Here is a 22453-nt window from a genome sequence, read left to right on the forward strand (position 1 = left end):
AAGCCTTTTTTTTTTCTTTTTCTTTTTTAATTTATTTAAAGTTGAGTCCTTTCAAAATCATTTCTAAAATTGTTCCCATTCATTTGGATGGATCGTAACTACCTAATCAACAGTTGTAATAAACTATCACTCACGTTCTTCTTCCTCTATAGCTACAATACTAATTTAGTTTCTGATCGGATTAAGACATTTTTAGACTTAACTCTGTTCTTGAACTTCTATTTTCTTTTTTAATCTAAACAAGTTGTTTTAGTAGTCACAAACAAGTAATAAAAATAAAAGGTTAATTATATATAATTAAGATTTACGACACAATTTCAATATATTTTTTTGAAAAATTACCTTATAAATAGTTGAAAATTATATTTAAGAGTTGTTATAGAATAATTCATAAAAAATAAAAATAAAATAAAATAAATAAATATATTTCTAAAATTAATAATAAATTTGGATAGAAATTCATGAATGAATGAAATTCATATAAAGTTTGAAATCAACTCAATCCAAATCCAAATCCAAATCAATTCATAACTCGATTCAAATCTAAGTCATATGAGTTGAGTAGGGTTGATCAGACTTTTTTGAACCCTCCTACTTTGAGACTACAAAACCAGCAAGAACAAAAATTAAAAGACAATACGTTTCATTTAGATAACGCGAACCATATAATATTTTATTCTAGAAATAAAGAATTGATTCCCAAACAAAATCATAGATTCTAAAGACATTTTCTTTATTCTAAAACAGCTTAATTTGCTCAAAATGAGCGGTCCTCAAACTTGGACATGCAAAGGTTTCAACTTTGATCTTTGGGTCACTATCTATGAATGGTTCTTGGGAGTAGAATGAATGAGAATAAAGGATCATTAATTTCACTGTAATTTCGTATTCAATTCAAACTTTAGTGTCTTCTAAACCTGTGGCTTCATGAACCAGCTGCTTGACTGCCCAACTTCACAACAAAAATGGTGGGAAACAGAGTAGAATGGGGATGAAAGTTATGGCTTACATATGGGTTGTGTGGCAAATCACAACTTTTAAAGAATAATTGAAATTTCTCCCTTTTGAATCAACCATAAGAAGTAATGAAGGGCAAATACGAAAGAAAAAAAGAAAAAAAAAGAATTGAATCTCTCTTTTGCCTAATGTATCCATATTAAGAAGGGGCATATAGCAATTCATGTATAGTGTGGCACCACTATTTGCAAATAGTGCTTTTGTAAAGGACTATTTGTTAAATAGTTGGGTTATAGGGTTAATTATGGGAAGGGCCTTGAATATATTGGAATGGTATGGTAAGGTGTGCTTGGATGAGCATTAAAGAGTTTTTGTTTGGTTTCTACCAATATGAAAATGAAATTGATGGGAATGGGTATGGTTTATGATTGAGATGTTTTGAGGGAATTAATTATTGTGGGTATCAATCCCAATTCCCAAATGATGATCCTTAATCAAACTTTAGGGAGTTTTGTGTGATTAAGGAAGGGATTATGCATGAGAAATGCATTAAATTTCATTAATGTTTCCTTAATATAAAATCAAATCAAATCTATGTGACAAATAGTTGCCTAATTTGTCTGCAAAAATTAAGTTTTAATGGCTGGAAAAAAACACTGCACCAACCCTTCACTTTCTCCAGAAGAAGAAACAGCTGTGGTTAGATTTAGTCGTTAAGTTTTAATGTCTGTTGATTCCGACCATAAACAACCACCACCATCCCATAATCTGTATGAGAATTAGGGTCAGAGTTCTAACAAACCTGTCTTCTGTGTTCGTATGGGCGCCCATGTCGATCAATCCACGAAGTAGAATCACAAAGCTTGTTCTTCACTAGCTCCATGTCGATCAATCCTCTTAGGATAGGCTGACACGAATCTCCTCACTAACTAATTCAAATATTTCATCTACCCTGCAATGTGAAAAACTCTTATTAACAAACTTCTATGCATACCACAACATGCCAGTTTTGGGCTCTTCAAATATATAAAGCCAACTGCTCAAAATTTTACCTGCTTTTCTCTATGTTTCAACTCGAGGGAAGGAAAAAAAAAACTTTAGTTCTTACCTTTTTGTGTGTATGTTCACGTCTGCAAGCCATGCAACAAGATAGACCTGTTTCAACTCGTCTTATTAGTGGTGTGATAACCAAAGGGCAAGTTTCTGCATGGCTAACGAATATTGAAATAGAAAAGAAAATGATCTTAGTTCCATGGATGAACTTCGGAAGGTGATAGGCGAAGGGCGAGTTTATGCATGTCTTATGAATATTAACTACTAAAGCACTGATGTGGATAGCAAAGAGTTCAAGACCTGCAAAACTTCTGGGTTTGGCTGATGGTTACGACTAACCATATGTGTATTGGATTCATGACCCTTCAAGGTTGGATGAAGCGGCATGCTAGTTTCCTCAGAGAGCAAGTTGCACAAACGCAAGTTGTCGAACTCCCCCGAGTAAAGCTCTTCTGACCAGACCAAGCTGTATTGTGAGGATCCAGAACTAATAGAAAGAAGTTCCATCAAAAGCTGCCGCTGCATCAACCAAGTAATAAAAGGAAAATTTATTGTACAAAGAATATCATGTTGACGAAGCCTCAAAGCAGGCAGCAAGTCATTCAATTACCTTCAGATTCAACTCCAACCCAAACATTTGAACAAGCTCCTCTGCCAATTTCTCTGAGTTCATTTTAAGGGGGAAAAACTCGTAATAAGTTCGTGTCAGATCCAAATTCTTTCCTACTGTCATCAAAATAAAGTACATTCGATAACAAAAGGCTTATTTTCATTCTTTCCTACTGTCATCTAAGTTTGCGTCAGATCCAAATTCTTTCCTACTGTCTTGAGAAAATTTCATTCATTGTGAACTCGAAGGGTTATAACTAATTTTCATTCATTACGAACTCAAAAGTGCAAGCCTGATTAATGAGGTCTTAGAAACTTCATACGCACCAAAGCAAGGGATTGTCAATGATGTAAATACGGAGATGCCACCACCATCTCCAGCATCCTCACTTTGATTGTCCTCAAAGCTAGTGGAAAATTGTATGAGCGTGCTACTACTTGTTCCCTTGAAATAACATCTCATCAATCTGCAAGTGTTGACCATCTGAACTACAACATCAACCTGCGAAAAGCTTTTGAAAACACATATGTTACAGAACATCGGTTGAGTAGAGAACCAGCAGAATTATGTGAAAGGAGACAGAAACTTCTAGCTTTTGGTTGCTCAAGTTATTATTGACATTAATATGATCAAACATATTTTGGTGGCTAATCCAATCTGTATAAATTTTTGGCTAAACAGAAGCTTCAACTCCATGTGAGTTACTCATTTCGGGGACGGGGAAAATAACTTTGGGTTATGCCCGACAACTTCCTCAGATTGGATAATGATCATATCAGTGTGAGAAGAAAATTAAGACAGTTTTTATAACGTAATGGTTTTGGCCTAATTTCTAATGGATTAACAGAAAAAAAAGGGGAAAAAAAAAAACCCTGTACCATGTCCTTGTATGAAGATAAGAGTTTACTTCGATAAAGTTCCTGAAACAAGATTGAATAGTACACAGCGTGTTAGTAAAAATCATGAAAGATTGTTTTCATCTCTCCATGCTTAAAAATCATGAATAAGCAATTGTCTAGAGCAAAGTTGGAACAGAAAACTCCTTGGTCTTTGACTCTTGTAGCATACTAAATCGCCAACAGACTAAAAAAATTAAGCTGATAGGAAGATCACAACGAGAAATTCAATTCCAAAATCAAACAGGCAAGGATTAATAAGCTCCGCCAAAGATTATGACATCCAGCAAACTATCAGCTAGTATAAAAAATCACCTGCTGCTTAGACAATTTTAAACAAGCTTTATTTCGTATATCAAGCATGTCGCTGAGAGAACCTAGCTCCATAGAAGGCATATACCTGAAAGTTAAACCACAAAACCAACAATAAAAATCCCAAACAAGCAAGACCTAGCAACCATGTTAGACCAGAGCAAATAGAGGAGTTTATGGAAGTACTTTTGTGATAGATAGGCATTGACAACAGATGTAGCATGAGATCGCCCGGTAGAAGAAGAAGAAGCCCATTGTTGTTTGAGTGAAGACAACTTCGACCACTGATTCCGAATGTTCCTTTGCGCTGATGGCCGCCATAGCCTTATTACCGAAGGAAGTAGAGGCGACGAGCTTGGTGTCGTAATGCTGCCAGATTTCGAAATAGCTCCTTTAGAAGGAGGCGTAGAGAAATGCTGAGCCTCCATGGCGATCAGGCTTTTTATCCGGTCGTCGAGGCAATTGAAGTGGCGGCCGGCGGAGGAAGACAGAATGCTGTTAACTTGGGGGAGCGAAGAAAAGAGAGGAAGCGGTTTATATATAATATAACATTTAATAAAATTAAAATTATAAATTAATAATAATATTTACCACTGTTTTGACTTCATTTACATTTTTAAAAAAATCAAAATTATTTAAATAACACTTTATATTCTCAAAATCTTATTAATATATATAAAAAAGAAATATGGAAACTATCCATTTAATATTTGATGGGTTCAGTTCGGTTCAACTGAACCAATCGCCTCCTTCACGCGGCCTGAAAATCCAACCCGGATAATAGACCGGAGCTGAATTCAGTTTGGTATAAGCTTAAGAACCGGATTCACCAAAGCAATCGTATCCAGCGAGTGGAAGAGGCTGAGTCGTCCAGACTCGAGAGTCAGTCAAGCGATGTCGACACAAGCGAATGATCCACGGCAGCCGTCGGCGGCGAAGCCTTTTGTTTCTCCGCCAGTGAATCCGCAAGATCTGCCAGTCGATTATTCCGGTTTCATTGCCGTAGTTTTCGGCATCGCAGGTGTCATGTTCAGGGTAATTCTGCTTATTTTCGAGCACTGATACGGTAGCTATGGCGATCTTACTTTTTACTCATGTGACTCTCTTGGTTTTGGTTGAAATTGGGCAGTACAAGCTTAGTTCGTGGTTGGCCATCATATTTTGTGCCCAATCGCTTGCGAATATGAGGAATATTGAGAATGATCTCAAGCAGATTTCCATGGCCATGATGTGAGTTTTCTTCCCCTCCCGATCTATATTTTCTGTTAGTTCATATGTATTATTTGTTAAATTTGGGTTGGTCTGAGATCTGAACATTCTAAATTCAGCCTTAGGTGGCCTTTTCCGCGCTTTGTAAATGCAACAATTAATATTTATTAGCTAGGGGATCGAACCAACATCCAAGAATATATAAGTTGAAGTAAGGATAGAAGAGATAGTATTTACAGTCTTTTACACTAGCAATATTGTTTTGTGATCTTTCTGATTCAGAAATGATTGCGTCCTCAACACTTGAGATTTAGGAACCTTGAATCTTAGTTACGGACTGGCATCTATCATTGTAGTTTTAGTTTACCTCATGTCAGCCTCAAAACGTTGTGTGCAAACAATGAACATTCTCCCTTGGCAAATTTCCATTGCCATTTTTATTTTTCCTTTGTATTCTTGCTTCTTATCCTTTCATTTATGCATGGATTTAGAGTCATAGATCATGTGACTTGTAAATTTTAATTAATCATCATAAAAATTACCTTTCTTGCGAACAGGAACCAGAGAATTGAAATAAGATTTGGATTAAGAACTTGCAAAATAAGAAATTGTTGTAAATTATCTCAAAGTAATCTGAGGAACTTGAACACCTCTCTCAAGCAAACTCAAGTTTAGATAACTACATAAATGTTGCCTTCACCTGCTTCCCATTCACTCTATTTATAACCACCTCTCATTAGCAAACTCCTTAGCTGATGATATCAATCTGTCCTTGGATCCTAATAACATTTCTAATATCTACCCTGTTTGTACTCCTGACGGTTACTTGGGAAAGAAAAATACAGCAGAGACTTAGTTATGAGTGTGTAATGAGAGTGCCATCTATTGGTTGTTCTTCCGTTGATTCAAAATGCCGTCCAACCTGAGTTGGGGTGAGTTGTGGCATGACGACTAAAATGCGCACGAGGTCAACTGACCTGTGAAACTGCATCTCTTAGTTTCTCCCTTTGATGATGGGTTAAGAACTTTAAGACAAATGACAGAGGGTAGCATGATTGTCTGTAATGTTAACTAATAGTTTGAGGACAATCAGGGCGGAATACAAAACTATAGAGGGTAGGTGATGTTCATAAAATTTTCTTCGGTAAAACTCAGTCTAGGCAGGTCATCTTGGGCTTTCAAATTGGTTTTCAAGTTTAAGCAGATCATCTTGAGTCACAACTAGCTTGAGTGATTTTTCTGTTAACATAGTCAACATTTTACTATGATTCATTAGCATCGGTTTATATCCATTTGTGGTTTTAACTCATCTTTGGTCTCAAATCCAGGTTTGCTATCATGGGATTAGTAACCAATTACTTGAGTCCTACGCGACCAGGAACGAAGAGTTAGACTCCTCGCTTAGAATGTTCACGACGTTTTTTCCTTTTTTTCTTTTACGTAATTTACTTTAGGAGCTTTTTAGGGTTGGTGACTGTTTTTATATTATGATGGAGAACGAACATAGGGACCAACTATATGTTTTTTTTAATTAATATCGGGTCAGTTTGCGTGCACCTTGACTATTTGATAAGTGATGTCGTAGTATCTAGATGAGCTTACTCCTCCCATCAAGAAGATACCCAGTGTGGAGCCAAGTGAGATGCTACAATAAATAGATTTTTCTTTAGCATTCATATTAACTCGAATCCCAAACGGGTGTTCAAAAGATTTAATGATTCAAAAAATTTCGTATGGAGGGGGGAGTGGGTTATCTAAGCTCGAGGTTGGTTTTGGTTAGATTTGTTTAGTTGATTTATGAGGTTGGAACTTGGATGATTTAATTCGAATTTATTATGAATTCAAAAGTATTGTTATGGAAGAATTACTTATAATATGTGTGACTCCTCTCAGCCTCATCTTGTTTGTCAATTCTCAATTCTTTTAGATTTTTATTAATGGAAAAAAATGAAAATAAAATTTCTCTTTTAAATAACAAGTTAGTAATTTAACTTAAATTAAATAATTAGAATTCATTCCGATCATAATTTTCATTATATATATGTAAAATGAAAAAAACTTGTGTATGGCAGCATATTGATAAAGCTTATTTATGGTCAGTTTTGTACATTGATCATATTTAATCTTGAGCCTAGACATAAAATTTATTATATGTTTTTAAATCTAAAAAATAACTTGTTTTTAATCCATGTAATTTTTTCAATAATCAAACTAGGACGTTTTTTTTATACTTTCCCAAATTCAACTAGGTGGGTAGAGGAATTTCACACATAAATGTAAAATATTTTAGTAATCTACTAGACACTTTTAAAAGTTTTATGGACGAAATGGATACCGACCTCTAAATTTCGTGACTAAACTTATAAAACCATTACTTCACATCTTTCTTTGAATTAATACGGGCTAAGCTTTGCTTAATTTGCTTCCATAACTTTCCAGTAAGTGAGGTCGTTCCTTTGACCATCTCTATTTTTCTTTTATGTTGACAACCTGAACATAATAAGATTGATCGGCTACAAAGTTAGAGAGTCAAAAGTTCGAGAATTAGAACTAAAAAGAAGGAAGGGAAGAATATAAATCACCTTGGCACGTGATCCTCTTAGTTGAGCCAACGCTACTTTGTTTATAAATTTGATTCAAACGTTGGCGATAAAATGGAGAATTGATCAAATGGTTAGATAAAAGATTGGGACTGAAATGAGTGGCTTTGTTGATGTGACCGATCATCGCTTGAAACTCTTCATAATCATACAAATCGCTCTTCTTTTTATCCCCATCTTTTGAGCCTCTTGATTGCTTTTCTTCCATACCAATTCCTTGCTTTCTTTTTCGATTTCTCAACCTCTTTATGGACAAATTATTATTATTATTATTATTATTATTTGTATTTCTTGTTAATAACGTAAGAACAATATACATTTTTATTGAAAATTTATTTATTTTCCTTTGTTTTCAACGTCACTATACCAAATCAAATATTTTTAGACGAAAACAAAAAATAGTAAGGCTATTAATTTCTTTTAAAGCTTTTCAAATTTAAAATAAATTTCATTTTTTATTATGCGATGTTTTTTAATGTTAATTTTTTTAAAAAAAATTTCAATAGGAAAAAGAAAAAAAGAGTTAAAAGTAAAAAAGAAAAGAAAAGTTTGATAGTGTTCAATGAAACAGTATCTGTGCTGTGTCTCTGCAAAAAGTGGATTTCCATTTCCAAGGAAGGAAGACGAAGCGTTATTCAAAGCTTAAATTCCTTGTCGATCATTCATGGCGTTCTGCAATGCAACAGCAACGCCCTCTCTCTCTCTCTCTCTTCACGTCGAACTCCTTCCGTTGCGTCTCAAATGAATAAACCCTTCGCAGTGCATTTCACGTTTCTTCCATCTTCTGCTTGATTAATTACAGGGCCGATTTCTGAGGTAAATCTCATTAATATTCAATTCCAAGCTTAATCTCTCAGAAATCTCCTTGCATTACTGCCTCATTTCTCTCATTTAATGACTCCCTTCATAGCTTTGATCCCACTCAAACCCTCCCCGCCCCCGCCCCTTGTTTTCGGCAACGCCCTGCATTTATGCCTCCATTTATGGTCTACAAACTGTAAGCTTACCCCTGCTTGCTTTCTTGCACTTTCTCTTTCTCCCTTAATAAAAGCCTTTTTCCTTGAGGCTTCGTTTCTAACAATTTCTTGCTGTACTTCTGAGATTACCCTAGTTTTCTAGAGGTGGGATTTGCATCTTTGAATGTTATTACACTTTCTTTCCATCTATACCAGGGTTGGTACATAGCCTTTGACCAATGGTTTTTTCCTCAATTTATTTTTGGGTTTACTTTTTTGCCTAACTAATATAATATTACCAATGGAATATATGGAAACAATGCTTAATTCTTGGCATGGTGTTTCCTTTCCTAACTTGGTAAAACTCATACAACTATGTCTGTCAATGTGTAATTCTCAACCAACTAGCAATTATAGATTTGTGAACTTTCTGTTCTTTTCCTTTATTATAGTTTGTTGTTTTCCACGATTCTTCAGGAAAACGAAAGGACTGCTCTGCTTCAACATGATTTTGGTGGTTTTCCTTGTTGGGTGGATTCCTACTTTTTCAAGATAAAATTACAATAATGATTTGAATCCCCTTGTTTGTTACTTCCTGCAGAGTTGCTTTCTCTAAACGTGTTGAATGTCCTCCCACAGCTTTTAAAATCTGACTTTGCTTCGCTTTGCTTTGCTTTGTGAAAGTTGCACAGGTACAGGCAGATCTTACTTACTTTCTTGGACTATTTAAGGAGGTTGTAGGCATCTTATTTTCTTATAGAAATTTGCTCTCATTTGTTTTGAAGACTCAGCTTCAGTGGGCCTCCTAACTTGACCATCTTATTCACTACTCAACATAACCCCTTCAAGTTTACAGAGGTACTGCATCTATCAGTTCTAGTTCTTAAGTGTGTGCATGTTTTTCTTCATAACTTGTTTCGAAATAGGTTAATATCTATAGCGTTTTGGATGTGTTTTCTGATTGCTATTTATCTAAAAAATGGATATGCATAAAGGGTTCTATTTGTTCATAACTTGCGGGTAGGATGTCACCAATATTGTAAGTTTATGCTCATTGTGCATAATCTCTTATTATATGCAATATGCATGAAGGATCTTGAAAATATATGACAGTTCTTGATTAATACCTGGGAAAAGAAAAGCTCTTTGGTTTGATTGTCTGTTCCTCCATTCAGGCTCCAACTGAGGAAAATGGTGAAGATCTGCTGCATTGGAGCTGGGTATGTCGGTGGGCCTACGATGGCAGTGATAGCATCAAAATGCCCCACAATTGAAGTAGTAGTTGTTGACATCTCTGTTTCCAAGATCTTAGCCTGGAATAGTGACCAACTCCCAATATATGAGCCCGGTCTTGATGATGTAGTGAAGCAGTGCAGAGGAAAGAACCTATTTTTCAGCACAGATGTTGAAAGGCACGTCTCAGAGGCTGACATAATCTTTGTTTCAGTCAATACTCCAACAAAAACTCGAGGCCTTGGAGCTGGCAAAGCTGCAGATCTCACATATTGGGAGAGTGCAGCCCGAATGATTGCCGATGTATCAAAATCAGATAAGATTGTTGTTGAAAAATCAACTGTTCCTGTAAAAACAGCAGAAGCAATAGAAAAGATTCTTATCCACAACAGCAAGGGAATCAAATATCAGATTCTCTCAAATCCAGAGTTCCTTGCTGAGGGTACTGCAATTAAAGATTTATTTAACCCCGACCGGGTTCTCATAGGAGGGAGAGAAACTCCGGATGGTCTCAAGGCAGTTCAAGCTTTGAAGAGTGTATATGCGCAGTGGGTGCCCGAAGAAAGAATTATCACCACCAATCTGTGGTCTGCAGAGCTATCAAAGTTAGCTGCCAATGCATTTTTGGCTCAAAGGATCTCATCTATCAACGCAATGTCAGCACTCTGTGAGGCTACTGGTGCAGATGTGTCACAGGTATCCCATGCCATTGGAACAGATACTAGAATCGGACCCAAGTTCCTCAATGCAAGTGTTGGTTTTGGTGGATCATGTTTTCAGAAAGACATTCTCAATTTGATTTATATTTGTGAATGCAATGGCTTGAATCAAGCTGCTAGCTACTGGAAACAAGTGATCAAGGTCAACGACTACCAAAAGAACCGATTCGTAAACCGGGTTGTCTCTTCAATGTTCAATACAGTTTCAGGCAAAAAGATAGCGATTCTCGGGTTTGCTTTCAAGAAGGATACAGGTGACACAAGGGAAACTCCTGCGATTAGTGTCTGCCAGGGACTTTTGGGGGACAAGGCAAAACTGAGTATATATGACCCACAAGTAACTGAGGATCAGGTTCTAAGGGACTTGTCTATGAACAAGTTTGATTGGGACCATCCAATCCACTTGCAGCCAGTGAGCCCAACTGCGGCAAAGGAAGTCAGTTTCGCTTGGGACCCCTATGAGGCAACTAAAGATGCTCATGCAGTCTGCATTCTTACTGAATGGGATGAATTCAAGACTCTTGATTTCCAAAGGATTTTTGAACAAATGCAGAAACCTGCATTTGTTTTTGATGGCAGAAATGTTGTTGATGTTCAAAAGCTGAGGGAGATTGGATTCATAGTCTATTCCATTGGAAAACCACTGGATCCATGGCTCAAGGATATGCCTGTTATGGCATAGAAGTCCCAATGATATAAAAAGATGGAGTCTAACCACCAAGAGAAAAGTTTGATGATTAGTTCTTTCTCTATTTTTCATTGCTTTTTCTTACCTGCAAGTTGATTCACATTTTTATAATTGTTTTCAGAACTAACCTCCACGGTTATATAAAATTTACTTCGTTTTAAAGGTTCTGCTATTTAATTGTTGATTAAGTTTTTGTGTTTGAGTATTTCGATCCTCTACCATATGATCGTTGATTTAAGTAGAAAGTTCAAAATTTTTTATTTTTTATTCATTGTATGAGAACATCATTTCACACCATTTTTCGGGTCAATAAACAGCATTAATGTTAGATGACCTCGAGTGTTCGAGTCAAGTCAGTCTCTGCTTATGTTCAACAGATTTGCATAGGATTAGTATTAGACTGGTGTAAAACCACGAGCTATATATTATCAAACTTAGATAGAATGACCAAGTCCACATTTTCAAGCACTGTCAATGGAGTTTAGTTCACCAGCTGGATTCCATGTTAAATTACAGAAAACAACAGTCTTTCGTAAGTTTTCTCCCCAAAAATGAGTAAAATCAACGCGTGGTGAATTCTTATAATGTAATGAATCACAATCATTAGAACGCACCAGAAATATGGGAGAGACTACAATAGAAACCTCACATGAAATGAAGAAATCCGAATCCACAGTTCCCGCGAAGTAGATATCTGTGATGCTGTAACATCGTATAGCATCATTATAACAGCATGGCTAGTTAATTCTTTTGAGTGTGTTGACATAGGTATAGCTGGAAAAGGTAACGAAGAGCTTCCTAAACCTGCCAAACAAAGAGTAGGGCAATTAAAGCAACAGGTAAAAGAGTTTACCAGCCAACCAAATCCAGATGTCCTTATGCATGGAATGGGAAGGGGAATGAAATAACCATGACGTGGAAAGCTCTCAAATGTGGAAACACAACTACGATAAGAGACTAATCTCAAATAAAATTCACAAAACAAACATACCAAACCCATTGGCTTGCGTGCTGTGCCATTGCGAGGAAGCTTTGCCGTGGGCGTTCATTTAACAAGCAATGCATCATTCCACTTGGGTGCTCTTTGGAAAACATACTAGATAACCAGATATCAAATGGACCACTATACTTGCGCAGTATATTGGTACTGACCTGAGAATAGCCAGGGAAAAGTAAACATAAGTTCATGGAAAAGGGAACACAAAAGTTGATCAAGTGTTAGAAGTACCAATTAGCTAGAGACTGGGACTCCAAAGACCCGAAGAAGATCGGTTACACAGACATGTCATTAGTAGACACTGGCATGCATGTGACACAAAGAGAGTCTAAAAGATGGTGCTAAGTTAGCTATACATAGGAACTCTGAAGACCTGAAGACAGATGGGTTGTAGACACAGACATGTTATCGATAGACGCTATGCCATGCATTGGTCGACAAAGGATGGTGATAAGTTATGGCACCGAATTTCCTTTGAAATTGTCACATATCAACAAGCCGAAAGTCATTTATGAGTTTAATCAATTTTAATAATTCATTGAGCCATAACTTGGCTTCCATCTCATTCCGTAGCCTCAACACAGATAAGGAAAGATTCCTGCTATTTAAGTACTAAAATATCTATAGAATTACGGATCCCTGAACAGCTGAACTTCTAGGCATTTACAAATGGAAATAGAAACTGAATGTGATGGCACAAGTCCGCCACTAGCAGATATTGTCTTCTTTGGGTTTTCTCTTTCGGGTTTCTCTTCAAGGTTTTTAAAACGCGTCTTTTAGAGAGAGGTTTCCACACCCTTATAAAGCGTGTTTCGTTCTCCTCCCCAACCGATGTGGGATCACACTCAACGTAGGAAGAACAAGAGTTCTGCAAGTGGGATCCTAAAATAATGAGTTAACCAACATAGAAACGTGATTGAATGAGAATCGAATATGTAGAAAAGGAAAACTTACTAGTTCCCATGCCTCAAAACTTTGTGGAGCCTTATTGTGCAAGAAACCTCTGTTTACAGCATTTGGAAAAAGAAAAGTAAAAGATTTTTTTTATTAGAGCGGAGGAGAAATACATCATTGATTATACTAGACATAGAGATGATAGTAAGAATTCTCTTTTAATTGACGTTAAGAAAATCAAAGTACAAAAGTTTAGAAGGCAGCCTACCGCACCCCATTGTGCACATCACGATGATTACAGTGACCGGAAACTCCATAGCTATCAAAAGTAATAATCTGTTAAAAGAAGTGAAAGAACTGAATGTAAGACATATCAGATAGAAACTGAAAAATATAGATAACCAAAATTGAATGCAGATATGATATCAGTATTGCACCAGTAACCAAAATTGAACAGATACCAAGATATTACCAAGTCAATCCCATGGCTTGATATTTCCTGTTCGATAATCTCTGCCAGCAATTTATGATCCCACACTTTGCCAAAACCATCCTGACGGCATCATTATATTGGATTACATTCTTCATATGATATGTCGAGAAGTGACAGTATAATCAAACTCAGCCAGACACTTTAAAAGTCACACCTGCAAATCTGGATGATCCAGGATCTTCACTTGATTGAGGGGAACCTAGATTTGAATAAAAACAAAAGCAGATTTCGATAAATAAAGATCAAAATATTATAGATATTATCTTCTCTTTTTTTTTTTCTTTTTTTTTTATAAAAAAAAATACCAGCTTTGTCAAACACCTTAAGAACTGTGGAAGCTTTGTATAGCTCTTCTCTTCTCATGGTTCCCATGCCATCTGCATTACCTATATGATAAATGAAGAAAAAAAAATAGAAAATAATTGGTCGTTTGGGAGCTATTTCAAAAAATATGTTCGAATAATTGGTTTTGAAGTTTGTTGTTATGGCTATGAATTACTTGTTTTCTAAGACAATTAGAGTTGTAATTTCTATGAAAAATCATGTGTTTATGGATAGCGATTTAAACATAAAATAATGTTATCATTTATAAGTGGTTTTAAATGTAAACAAAACAATTCTGTACACAAAAACACAAAAATGGTTTTGAAAGCAATCCCCCAAACAAGCCCTAAGTTGTGAAATTGGGATTCACACGATGAAAGTCAAGATTTTGATACATAAATCAATAAAAGAAAGAAGGCCAACAAGTGAACTGCTGAAGTGCAATACCAATTGACATGCATAAAATATAAAGTTTATGGCCCCTTGATGTAAGGAAGTTCATTGTTGGAGAAAAAAACCTGCAGGGGGTTGCAGAACCGCATCAGGAGGCGTAGATAAAAAGGTATAAATTGCATACATATTGAGTTATAAAGAAAAAAAAAAATAGAAACAAAATTGTACATTCTAATACAACTTGGTGAGCGACCAATTTTAAAGTACAAAATTGACAACTCCAGAAACTATTAAGGAACTAAGTACATTTGAACATAATGAGAACATCAACAACTGATATGATGGAGCCAATTCCAATGATATAATAGATCTTAACAAATATCAATTATTTCTAAACTCTTCTGGTTGTAGATATTTTTTTTTTTTGTTGAACAAACGTTCGCAGATTAAATTTTGAAGTCCGAGTTGAATATTTGATCTATGAGCAAATTAAATGCTGTTCTAATCTGAGCAAGTATAAATGGAAGAAGTAGTTAACATTAACATTATCAATTCAATTTTCAGCAAGGAGAACTGTAAGGACTTTTCTTTTCTATAGGTAACAAAGATTTTCATTCAGAACTCAAAATAAACAATGGGCAATAAGATAAAACCACTGCAAAAAAAATTCTGTCGTAGGAGCAAGATATAAACACAGCAAGCAAAATAAAGAATGGCAGCAAACAACTTACATAGACTCATCATCTGGATGGGCAATGACCAGCAAGATATTTCTCTTCTGAGGAGTGCCATCTATATGTCAAAGGATGACAGAGAACAGTATTTTAGTGTTAAAGAAGAAAGAAAATTTGAGAAAACAATCCGTGATGATCCACCATTTAAGAAAGCACTCCTGGAAGATGAAACTGATGCATGAAAAATTTTGCATAACGAAGCAATCCAAATTACAACGAAGGCAGTAATAACCAACAGCCAAGCCATCAAAGAACTCCCCTGAAATCATTTACAGACAAATATATGCATTATTAACTCGAGAATGCCAAAAGAGAACAAACAATAAGCAATAAAATCCATCAAATTCCATTTCCTGATTCTCAGAAGTCATATCCGAGTTAAAGAGCATGAGAAAAAGAAAGCTAATACGCAGTTGACATAAACAGATTTAACAACTTAGTTTCAGAGACGTAAAATTCATTGGAGACAGATTAGGGGAAATGAGCTAAATGCCCATAGAAAAACCTGATTCGAGAAAAATCACTCAAATAAGAAAACATTCGTTAAATTACTCTCTTTGATGAATACTCACTCTTTTCTTCGTCTCCTTCCCGGAAAATTTACGGAGCATACAGCATGAGCTTTCAGCGATTTCTGAAACTTCCGGCGAGAATTTCTCGACGATTTGCCGGGAATTTTCCGAAGTTTCTACTGGAGGAAGCTAGAAGAGTGTGAGATCGTGAAGGAGACGGTGTATTGCTTTGCGGGAACTGGAAACCAACTCCGGTGATGGGTGGGAAATTTAATATTTGGTGAAAAGAAAAAAATCCATTGTTTTACAGGAGTCGGCTAAATTTTTTAATTTTGTATTTAATAAATATTTAAATTTTAAAAATAATTTATTGCGTCCCTTTAATTTGCTATTCTTGATAATAATTTCGAATATTTTATATATTTTTGTAGTGATTTTCAATGCAATAAATAGTTATTCAGATTCTCTGTTCGGATAGACGGAGAAACTGGAAGCCGATTACAGGCTTACACCCGCGCAATTTGGTTCTGATCATCTTCTCCGTCTGATTTCAATTCAACGGCTTCGATCCTAAGATCGATCTTTATTTTAAGCATTTCTTTTAATATCCGCCTCGATTGTCTTCTCAAACTATTCACCTGGTCAAGGTTTTACAGAGAAATTCAATGATCTTCTTGTTCATTTATTATTATTTTCATCTCTGACCTGCAAGCCCATTTTGGCTGTTCTAATTTATTCTTTACGATCTTCGAGTTTCTGTTCATCAATCTCTACTATTTATCCTTCTGCAGCTGTTCAATTCAGGAATTTTGGTCAATACTGTCTTCTCCGAAGGAGGGATACCATTTTTGTTTGGTTCCAGTTTGGGTTAGTCGAAACTTCTTCGGCATCTCTGTTCATCGATGATCGAAGCTGCGGTCGTTTGATTGTTCAATTTCTCTGTAGAGGCACGGAGACGTATATCCGAGGTACGAAGTTTGAGAAGTTTTATGTTTCTTTTCACTTTTTTCGCGTTCAATTTATCTGAAATGTGACGGAAAATCACTTGATCAACGATGTGTGAGGAAGTAATGCATGATTTTATCGTATGCCAAGCTTTAAGGACAATGCGTCTCGCCATTAGAAGTCAAACCTGATACAAATTTATGAATGAAATGTAATACGAACCTTAAGAACACCTAGTTGGACGGTCTCCGCGACTTTCTAACAATTGCAGTAACACGCTATTAATTTTTGCTCATATTTAATAGGCAGCAAAAACCATTGGAAAGGTATAATAAACCAAAATCTTAGGTCTTAGTATAGTTGTGAAGTGCTTGACCCGTTCCAAATTCTGTGAAAGTGCTGCATTTCAGTTCTGCTATTTCTGATTGTTTATGTAACAGAAACGGATTTAAAAGGCTTGTCATCGGTATCATCCTTGTTCCTTTCTTGGAAGGCTGAGTTTTTCTCTTCTGCTGGCAACATGGGGTGCTATCCTAGCAAGGACGCAGATTCAAAGGCCAGCCGAGTTGCGCGATGGCAAGCTACTGGCATAGTGGCTTTGCGAGACTCAAAGTTGAAGGTTATCTTTGTTATTATTTTTCTATATGAATTTTATGTTATTCTTTTGCTGGGTTTGGCATCTTTTTATGCATATTCTATTTGAATTCGAGTCATCCATCGAATGGATACATGGCTTTCTTTGTAGGAGGTTATAGGTTACTATTGACTGTTTTTAAGATTTATTTTGCTCTATTACGACCATGTGCTTATTTCATAGTTATTTTTGTGTGACTCAATGTGGTGGAGCAGGTGAATTAGGAATGTACATAGCTAATGGAATCGTTCGAAATTATGAATTAGATTTTTCAGTTAGGAAGAAATCTCATCAAAGGAGTAAAATATATCTTACAAAACCGACGTACTAGGGGATTCCAAATAGTTCTTCCTGTTGGGACAATCAAAGAAAGATTACAGTTGCAAGTCCTGTATATGCATGTTCTTTTTGTTTGTATTTTTCAGAAAGATATTGACAAAGGTACCTTAATGCTCAACAGATAGGAGCCTGTAAATAGGGTCAAATAGGGTCATCTGGAAATTTTAGCCATATGTGGACCCTTGCTTTTCAATAACTTTTGACTATATTGATATTGATGGTATTTGGAGTGTTTGGATCCAGCTTTCGCTGCATAGAACAATTAGTCATTCTGAAAAGTACTATATGAATTGATGAATTCCAATAACTCGTGTCATTCTTTGGAAATGCTCGCACCATAGTCAGTTTTATTGGCCATATACTCACACATCTACTGATGTTGGAACAGACATTTCCTGATGAAGTTCTTGACCTGGACAGATCTGTCCGCACCCTTGATGTAACAAACAATAAAATAGGTGTGTCTTGCACTCTCCTTTCTTATGACTTCATGGTCGTGGTCACAATTATGCTTGAAAAGCTATTTTCTGACTGTAATCATCCTTGCATCTATTATCTAATTAAAATTGGCGGTAATGAGACTACTAATTACCAATGAATAAGAATTTCAATACTTGTATTAACTTATCTCTTCTAACTATTTTGCAGTTGATATTCCTATGGAAGTCTGCAAATTAACAAACATGCAGCGTCTGGTAAGGATTGTATTTCATTATTGCTCATCTGATGCATTATTGTTTTGCAAAAAAATTCATCAAAACACATATTTGTAGAGCTTGGTACTTCGCTCTCACTAGTTGAACATGGCATATAGAACCTTTGAATCCTCTCTTTCCTTTATCTTTTAGATTTATAAAATTGATTAGAAGTAGAAATAACAATTAAGATACTTTATCTCACATTTTTCATTTTCCTTTTCAGATATTGGCAGATAACCTTATTGAGCGTTTACCAATGAATTTGGGGAAGCTCCAATCTCTAAAAGTTATGATACTTGATGGAAATCACATTACCACATTACCCGATGAATGTAATTTTCTTATCTAATTTAACAAGAGATTAAAAAGGAATGCAAGAAGCGATAAACTTTTCTGCCCCACACTACTGCAACTTCTGTTAGTCTTTGTTACAAACTTCTGTAATACATTCCTAATGAATGTCAGTTCTTGTGTGTAGTGGGTCAGCTAGTAAGGCTTGAACGTTTAACTGTCTCCCGAAATTTGCTATCATCCTTACCTGAAACCATTGGAAGCTTGCGGAATGTAAGTGAATTTTATTCTCAGCATTTTAACTGATATACCTCCTCTGTAATCTTTTATTTGGTTGCATTTGCAGAGCACTTCAAGTTATGCTGTTTCTAACATTGAATCAAAGTATTGGATTAGTAACCTCTTTGTAGATCTAACAAGGTTCTACTCATGAGATTAATCTTTTGTTTTTGTGGGAAATGACACGCCCTTAACATGGGGTGAGACTGGGCAAAGTTTAATTATCTATCCAGGGGAAGCACTTCTATTGAAGCGTAATTCCCGAAGACCTTGAGATCTTGAAAGCCTCAACATCATAACACTTGTATTTATAGTGACGTTAACAGTAAACTTCATTGCATGTGGACCGAAATTGATGCTAGTGTCTATCAAAATTCAATTAGGAAGATAATGCTCTGAACTTTTTTTAAATGATATAATTCCACATTTAACCTTTTATTTTGATGTGGTAAAACTTGCGGATCATCAACTTTCAGGACTAATGCGTGGTTTGATGATGCAGTTATTGCTTATCAATGTATCAAACAACAAGTTAATGTCACTCCCAGAATCAGTAGGAAGTTGCTTCTCCCTTGAAGAATTGCAAGCGAATGGTACATGAAATTCTTGCCTGTCTTTTTACCAGGCAATGCCTATATACTACTTTGACAGTTATTTGGCAGAATGAATGATATGGAACTTTTAACATTTGCTCCCTTCTAGACGTGCAAAGATTTTATTAATTGAACAAATTATTGTTAGCTGGCCTCCTGCTACACTTTGGAGAATTATTCCAAGAAATTAGTGTATGACCGGCCATGTTCCGGCTTAGTTTTCTTTTTATGATTGCATGTTTGGAGACCTATAAGGTGTCCCCTAACTTGTAGTTTTGTAGCAAGGAATTAGGATTCTATTCAATGATCTGTTTACATTTGAACAAATTTTCAGACAATCTCATGGAAGGCCTTCCCTCCTCTTTGTGCAATCTGATTCACTTGAAGTCGTTGTGTTTAGACAATAACAATATCGGCCAGGTAGACTTTTTAAACTATTCGTCCATGATTTAACATCCTAAATTTACAGTTCTGATTGTAGTCGTGACCAAGTTGCTATTTAACATAAAATGAATATCTCCTTGAGTTTTTGAGATGTATCTGGAGGATTTTAGTCCTTGCTAGATATATTGAATTTTAGTCCATAACTTGCTAACCTGGAATTGAAATCCATATGCCGAGGATCTTGATTGTTGAGTTGAACGTAATGAGGAAAAACTAGTTCCTTAGATTGGAGATCTGTCGCTTGGTAGACTTATCCTCCAAATTTCTCATTACTGATAATCCAAGATCCATTTGCACAGCCGACTGATATATTGTCTGTTGCTACAAAATTGGGTCCCAAATTTGCATGCACAAAGTGCTCTTTCTCTACAATTTGGGCATAGTAGCCTTAGTAATTAGTGTTTCATCTAGCATAAATATATTTGATCTGTGGTATTGTATTTCTATTTCAGTTACCGTCAAACCTGTTGAAAGATTGCAAAGCATTGCAGAAGGTATCTTTGCATGGTAATCCAATTTTAATGGATCAATTTCAGCAGGTGTGGTCTACTTCTTAATCGCACTTCGTCATAATGAACCTTATTCAGAAAATAAGAGGAATATGCTTATTTATTAATATTGCTTGTTTCTCCCATGGACTGCCAGATGGAAGGATTCGAGGATTTTGAAGCAAGGAGAAAAAAGAAAATTGACAAACAAATTGATTCCAATGTCATGATTAGTTCCAAGGGCCTCGATGAGGGTGTCGACCTATAAAAACCATTGCACTGGCTTTATAAACAATTTGTAAGTTTCTCAACCTTTTGTATGAACACTTCAAAAGATTTCATTCCAATATTTTGAACCATAAAGAAATTCAATCGCTCTTTGTATAGTGCTAGTAGTTAGTATAGTACTAGTAGTATGTTGTAACAGTTCAAGCTGACCGATAGTAGATATTGTTCTCTTTGGACTTTTTCTTTTGAATTTCCCCTCAAGGTTTTTATAACGCATTTGCTAGGGGGAGATTTCCACTCTCATAAAAATTGTTTTGTTTTCCTCTCCAACCGATGTGAGATCTCACAATCTACCATCTTTCAAGGCCCAGTGTCCTCGCTGGCACTCATTCCCTTATCCAATTGATGTAGGACTTCCCAATCCACCCCCTTCGGGGCCCAGCGTCCTTGCTGGCATACTGTCTCGTGTCCACCCTCTTTTGAGACTCAACCTCCTTGTTGGCACATCGTTCGGAACCTAACTCTGATACTATTTATAACAGACAAAGTCCGCCGCTAGCAGATATTGTCCTCTTTGAGATTTTTCTTTGGGGATTTCCCTTTTGGACTTCCCCTCAAGGTTTTAAAACACGTTTGCTAAAGAGAGGTCTCCACACCCTTATAAAGAATGTTTTGTTCTCCTCTACAACCGATGTAGGGTCTCACATATACTGTAGCTATTGGTCTTTTAAAATGGCACGTAGAAATATATCGACTTGTTCCCTGCCTTCTCTTTTGCTACATCTGTCCTCTGAACTTGCTCATTTCAACTTTGACTGCTTCTGGACAGATTCATGGAGATGGGTTGCTTGTTTACTTGTTGGTTGGTTGCCGTAAATTCAAAATGGTGAAAGAATCTTGAGATGGTGACTTCAGACTGGAACTGGGACTATTGTGCAGTGTTTTTGCAGAATAAAATTTACACAGGACAGGACACCAACGCCAGCACAGTGGCATGTATAAAATCATAAGCCTTTCTATCTGTTTTTTTTTATTTAGATGCCTGATCATTGAGCAGCCTTGTATAAATTTGAAATCCAAATCTCAATACTATTTTGGGCCCAGGCCCAATGCGATATATTTACTCGAATTATTTTTCTTCGTACAATACATTATTTAGTTTAAAATAATAATAACAATAACAATTGCATGTGATTTAAAAATTAAAAAAATAAAATAAAAAATTTCATTGTCTTCTTATTCGCATAATTCTTTAAAATTATTAGTCTAATTTCAATGCGAATTATTGCTTTTCCGAATTGTTAATTTTAACTGATTTTTCTTTTTCAAATAAATACAAAATATTGAAATTGTAAATATCTGGATACAGTTTTCTCTCTTTTCTGTGGGTGTTACGATACAGTGGGTGAGAATTAATCATTTATTGTTAAGACTTTTGACGAATCTTTTTACGTCACTTTAAACTTTTCACAATAATGCCAAGCTTACTTTTTCATTTTTTCATTATTTATTTATTTTATGTACGATAAGTTAAAACCCATTGACCGAGATAGTGGTTTTTTCTATGAGTTGTGATGGGAATAGAGAAGAAGTTTTGATGCTCGGACCGTGAAAAATATTGAAAATAATTTTAGGATACGACATTGTTTATAGTCTAACTAATTAAAATATATGTCGATAGCTAGATAGTCAATTTTTCAATATAGACGTAGGAAATAAGTTAACGGCATATTAATCATTAAGTCGTGTAAGAAAAAAAAAAACGAATTTGTCATATAACTCAACAAAATTTATGTAATTTAAACTATCTAATATAAACACTACATTACCAAACAGTTAAACCTTTAAAGTGGCCCAAGACCAAAATTAATTAATTTAACCAAAATAAACTATCAAATCTATAATACAAAATTTATTTTATTTTAATAGAAGTA

The 22453-nt window shown here is 35.6% G+C and overlaps 5 protein-coding genes across 18 annotated transcripts; 3 read left to right on the plus strand and 2 right to left on the minus strand.

Annotated features, from left to right (window-relative positions):
- Nucleotides 1-5: 5 nt before the first annotated feature.
- Nucleotides 6-4356, minus strand: LOC111779653 (uncharacterized). Of its 6 annotated transcripts, none has more exons than XM_023659752.2 (8): nt 4015-4355; nt 3832-3916; nt 3499-3540; nt 2947-3121; nt 2621-2673; nt 2311-2529; nt 2066-2112; nt 6-1909 (listed from the first exon to the last, which is right to left on the minus strand). In XM_023659752.2, the coding sequence occupies exons 1-8, from the start codon at nt 4254-4256 to the stop codon at nt 1855-1857; spliced, it is 918 nt and encodes a 305-aa protein (XP_023515520.1). In that variant the 5' UTR covers nt 4257-4355; the 3' UTR covers nt 6-1854. The 6 variants fall into 6 exon arrangements, 3 of the variants coding, with proteins under 3 accessions (XP_023515520.1, XP_086975894.1, XP_086975895.1); XM_087119768.1 differs by having other exon boundaries at nt 2621-2736; XR_015413866.1 differs by having other exon boundaries at nt 1893-1909; nt 2066-2168; nt 2621-2736; nt 4015-4356.
- A 300-nt stretch (nt 4357-4656) lies between these two features.
- LOC111779618 (asterix-like protein) lies at nt 4657-6911 on the plus strand. The gene is made up of 3 exons (XM_023659703.2): nt 4657-4863; nt 4958-5058; nt 6366-6911. The coding sequence occupies exons 1-3, from the start codon at nt 4723-4725 to the stop codon at nt 6427-6429; spliced, it is 306 nt and encodes a 101-aa protein (XP_023515471.1). The 5' UTR covers nt 4657-4722; the 3' UTR covers nt 6430-6911.
- A 1275-nt stretch (nt 6912-8186) lies between these two features.
- Nucleotides 8187-11395, plus strand: LOC111779942 (UDP-glucose 6-dehydrogenase 1). Of its 7 annotated transcripts, XM_087119514.1 has the most exons (5): nt 8187-8453; nt 9071-9107; nt 9195-9285; nt 9379-9451; nt 9769-11395. In XM_087119514.1, the coding sequence occupies exon 5, from the start codon at nt 9785-9787 to the stop codon at nt 11225-11227; it is 1443 nt and encodes a 480-aa protein (XP_086975640.1). In that variant the 5' UTR covers nt 8187-8453; nt 9071-9107; nt 9195-9285; nt 9379-9451; nt 9769-9784; the 3' UTR covers nt 11228-11395. The 7 variants fall into 7 exon arrangements, with proteins under 7 accessions (XP_086975640.1, XP_023515916.1, XP_023515922.1 ...); XM_023660148.2 differs by adding an exon at nt 8548-8634 and having other exon boundaries at nt 9071-9451; XM_023660154.2 differs by lacking the exon at nt 9071-9107 and adding an exon at nt 8548-8634 and having other exon boundaries at nt 9278-9451.
- Nucleotides 11396-11628: 233 nt separating this feature from the next.
- Nucleotides 11629-15848, minus strand: LOC111779943 (N-acetylglucosaminylphosphatidylinositol de-N-acetylase family protein). Its single transcript, XM_023660157.2, has 11 exons — nt 15641-15848; nt 15210-15327; nt 15066-15126; nt 14389-14459; nt 13939-14003; nt 13772-13816; nt 13597-13677; nt 13393-13460; nt 13185-13233; nt 12225-12385; nt 11629-12037 (listed from the first exon to the last, which is right to left on the minus strand). The coding sequence occupies exons 1-11, from the start codon at nt 15677-15679 to the stop codon at nt 11971-11973; spliced, it is 825 nt and encodes a 274-aa protein (XP_023515925.1). The 5' UTR covers nt 15680-15848; the 3' UTR covers nt 11629-11970.
- Nucleotides 15849-16012: 164 nt separating this feature from the next.
- LOC111779945 (Leucine-rich repeat (LRR) family protein) lies at nt 16013-21648 on the plus strand. 3 transcript variants are annotated; one of them, XM_023660162.2, is made up of 12 exons: nt 16013-16227; nt 16372-16548; nt 17019-17144; nt 17887-17956; nt 18147-18193; nt 18420-18528; nt 18675-18760; nt 19269-19359; nt 19694-19779; nt 20256-20342; nt 20449-20589; nt 21349-21648. In XM_023660162.2, the coding sequence occupies exons 3-11, from the start codon at nt 17046-17048 to the stop codon at nt 20557-20559; spliced, it is 786 nt and encodes a 261-aa protein (XP_023515930.1). In that variant the 5' UTR covers nt 16013-16227; nt 16372-16548; nt 17019-17045; the 3' UTR covers nt 20560-20589; nt 21349-21648. The 3 variants fall into 3 exon arrangements, with proteins under 3 accessions (XP_023515930.1, XP_023515929.1, XP_086975641.1); XM_023660161.2 differs by having other exon boundaries at nt 16014-16227; nt 16966-17144; XM_087119515.1 differs by lacking the exon at nt 16013-16227 and having other exon boundaries at nt 16234-16548; nt 16966-17144.
- Nucleotides 21649-22453: the final 805 nt, after the last annotated feature.

Source organism: Cucurbita pepo, chromosome 18 (genome assembly GCF_057944985.1).
Source record: "Cucurbita pepo subsp. pepo isolate OVF chromosome 18, ASM5794498v1, whole genome shotgun sequence".
Lineage (NCBI taxonomy): Eukaryota > Viridiplantae > Streptophyta > Magnoliopsida > Cucurbitales > Cucurbitaceae > Cucurbita > Cucurbita pepo.

Bases quoted from the DNA above. Each gene is read 5' to 3' on its own strand.
- LOC111779653 (XM_087119768.1), bottom strand. From the start codon at position 4,256: ATGGAGGCTCAGCATTTCTCTACGCCTCCTTCTAAAGGAGCTATTTCG. The intron at 2,737-2,946 runs GTGCGTATGAAG...TTTTGATGACAG, and splicing joins ATTGACAATCCCTTGCTTTG to TAGGAAAGAATTTGGATCTG. The intron at 1,910-2,065 runs GTAAGAACTAAA...TTCACATTGCAG, and splicing joins GTGAACATACACACAAAAAG to GGTAGATGAAATATTTGAAT.
- LOC111779618 (XM_023659703.2), top strand. From the start codon at position 4,723: ATGTCGACACAAGCGAATGATCCACGGCAGCCGTCGGCGGCGAAGCCT. The intron at 4,864-4,957 runs GTAATTCTGCTT...GAAATTGGGCAG, and splicing joins TCGCAGGTGTCATGTTCAGG to TACAAGCTTAGTTCGTGGTT. The intron at 5,059-6,365 runs GTGAGTTTTCTT...TCTCAAATCCAG, and splicing joins CAGATTTCCATGGCCATGAT to GTTTGCTATCATGGGATTAG.
- LOC111779942 (XM_023660148.2), top strand. From the start codon at position 9,785: ATGGTGAAGATCTGCTGCATTGGAGCTGGGTATGTCGGTGGGCCTACG.
- LOC111779943 (XM_023660157.2), bottom strand. From the start codon at position 15,679: ATGCTCCGTAAATTTTCCGGGAAGGAGACGAAGAAAAGA. The intron at 14,460-15,065 runs GTAAGTTGTTTG...AACCCCCTGCAG, and splicing joins CATCCAGATGATGAGTCTAT to GTTTTTTTCTCCAACAATGA. The intron at 13,461-13,596 runs GTAATATCTTGG...TTCTTTTAACAG, and splicing joins CAAGCCATGGGATTGACTTG to ATTATTACTTTTGATAGCTA.
- LOC111779945 (XM_023660162.2), top strand. From the start codon at position 17,046: ATGGGGTGCTATCCTAGCAAGGACGCAGATTCAAAGGCCAGCCGAGTT. The intron at 19,360-19,693 runs GTACATGAAATT...ACAAATTTTCAG, and splicing joins TGAAGAATTGCAAGCGAATG to ACAATCTCATGGAAGGCCTT. The intron at 19,780-20,255 runs GTAGACTTTTTA...TTTCTATTTCAG, and splicing joins ACAATAACAATATCGGCCAG to TTACCGTCAAACCTGTTGAA.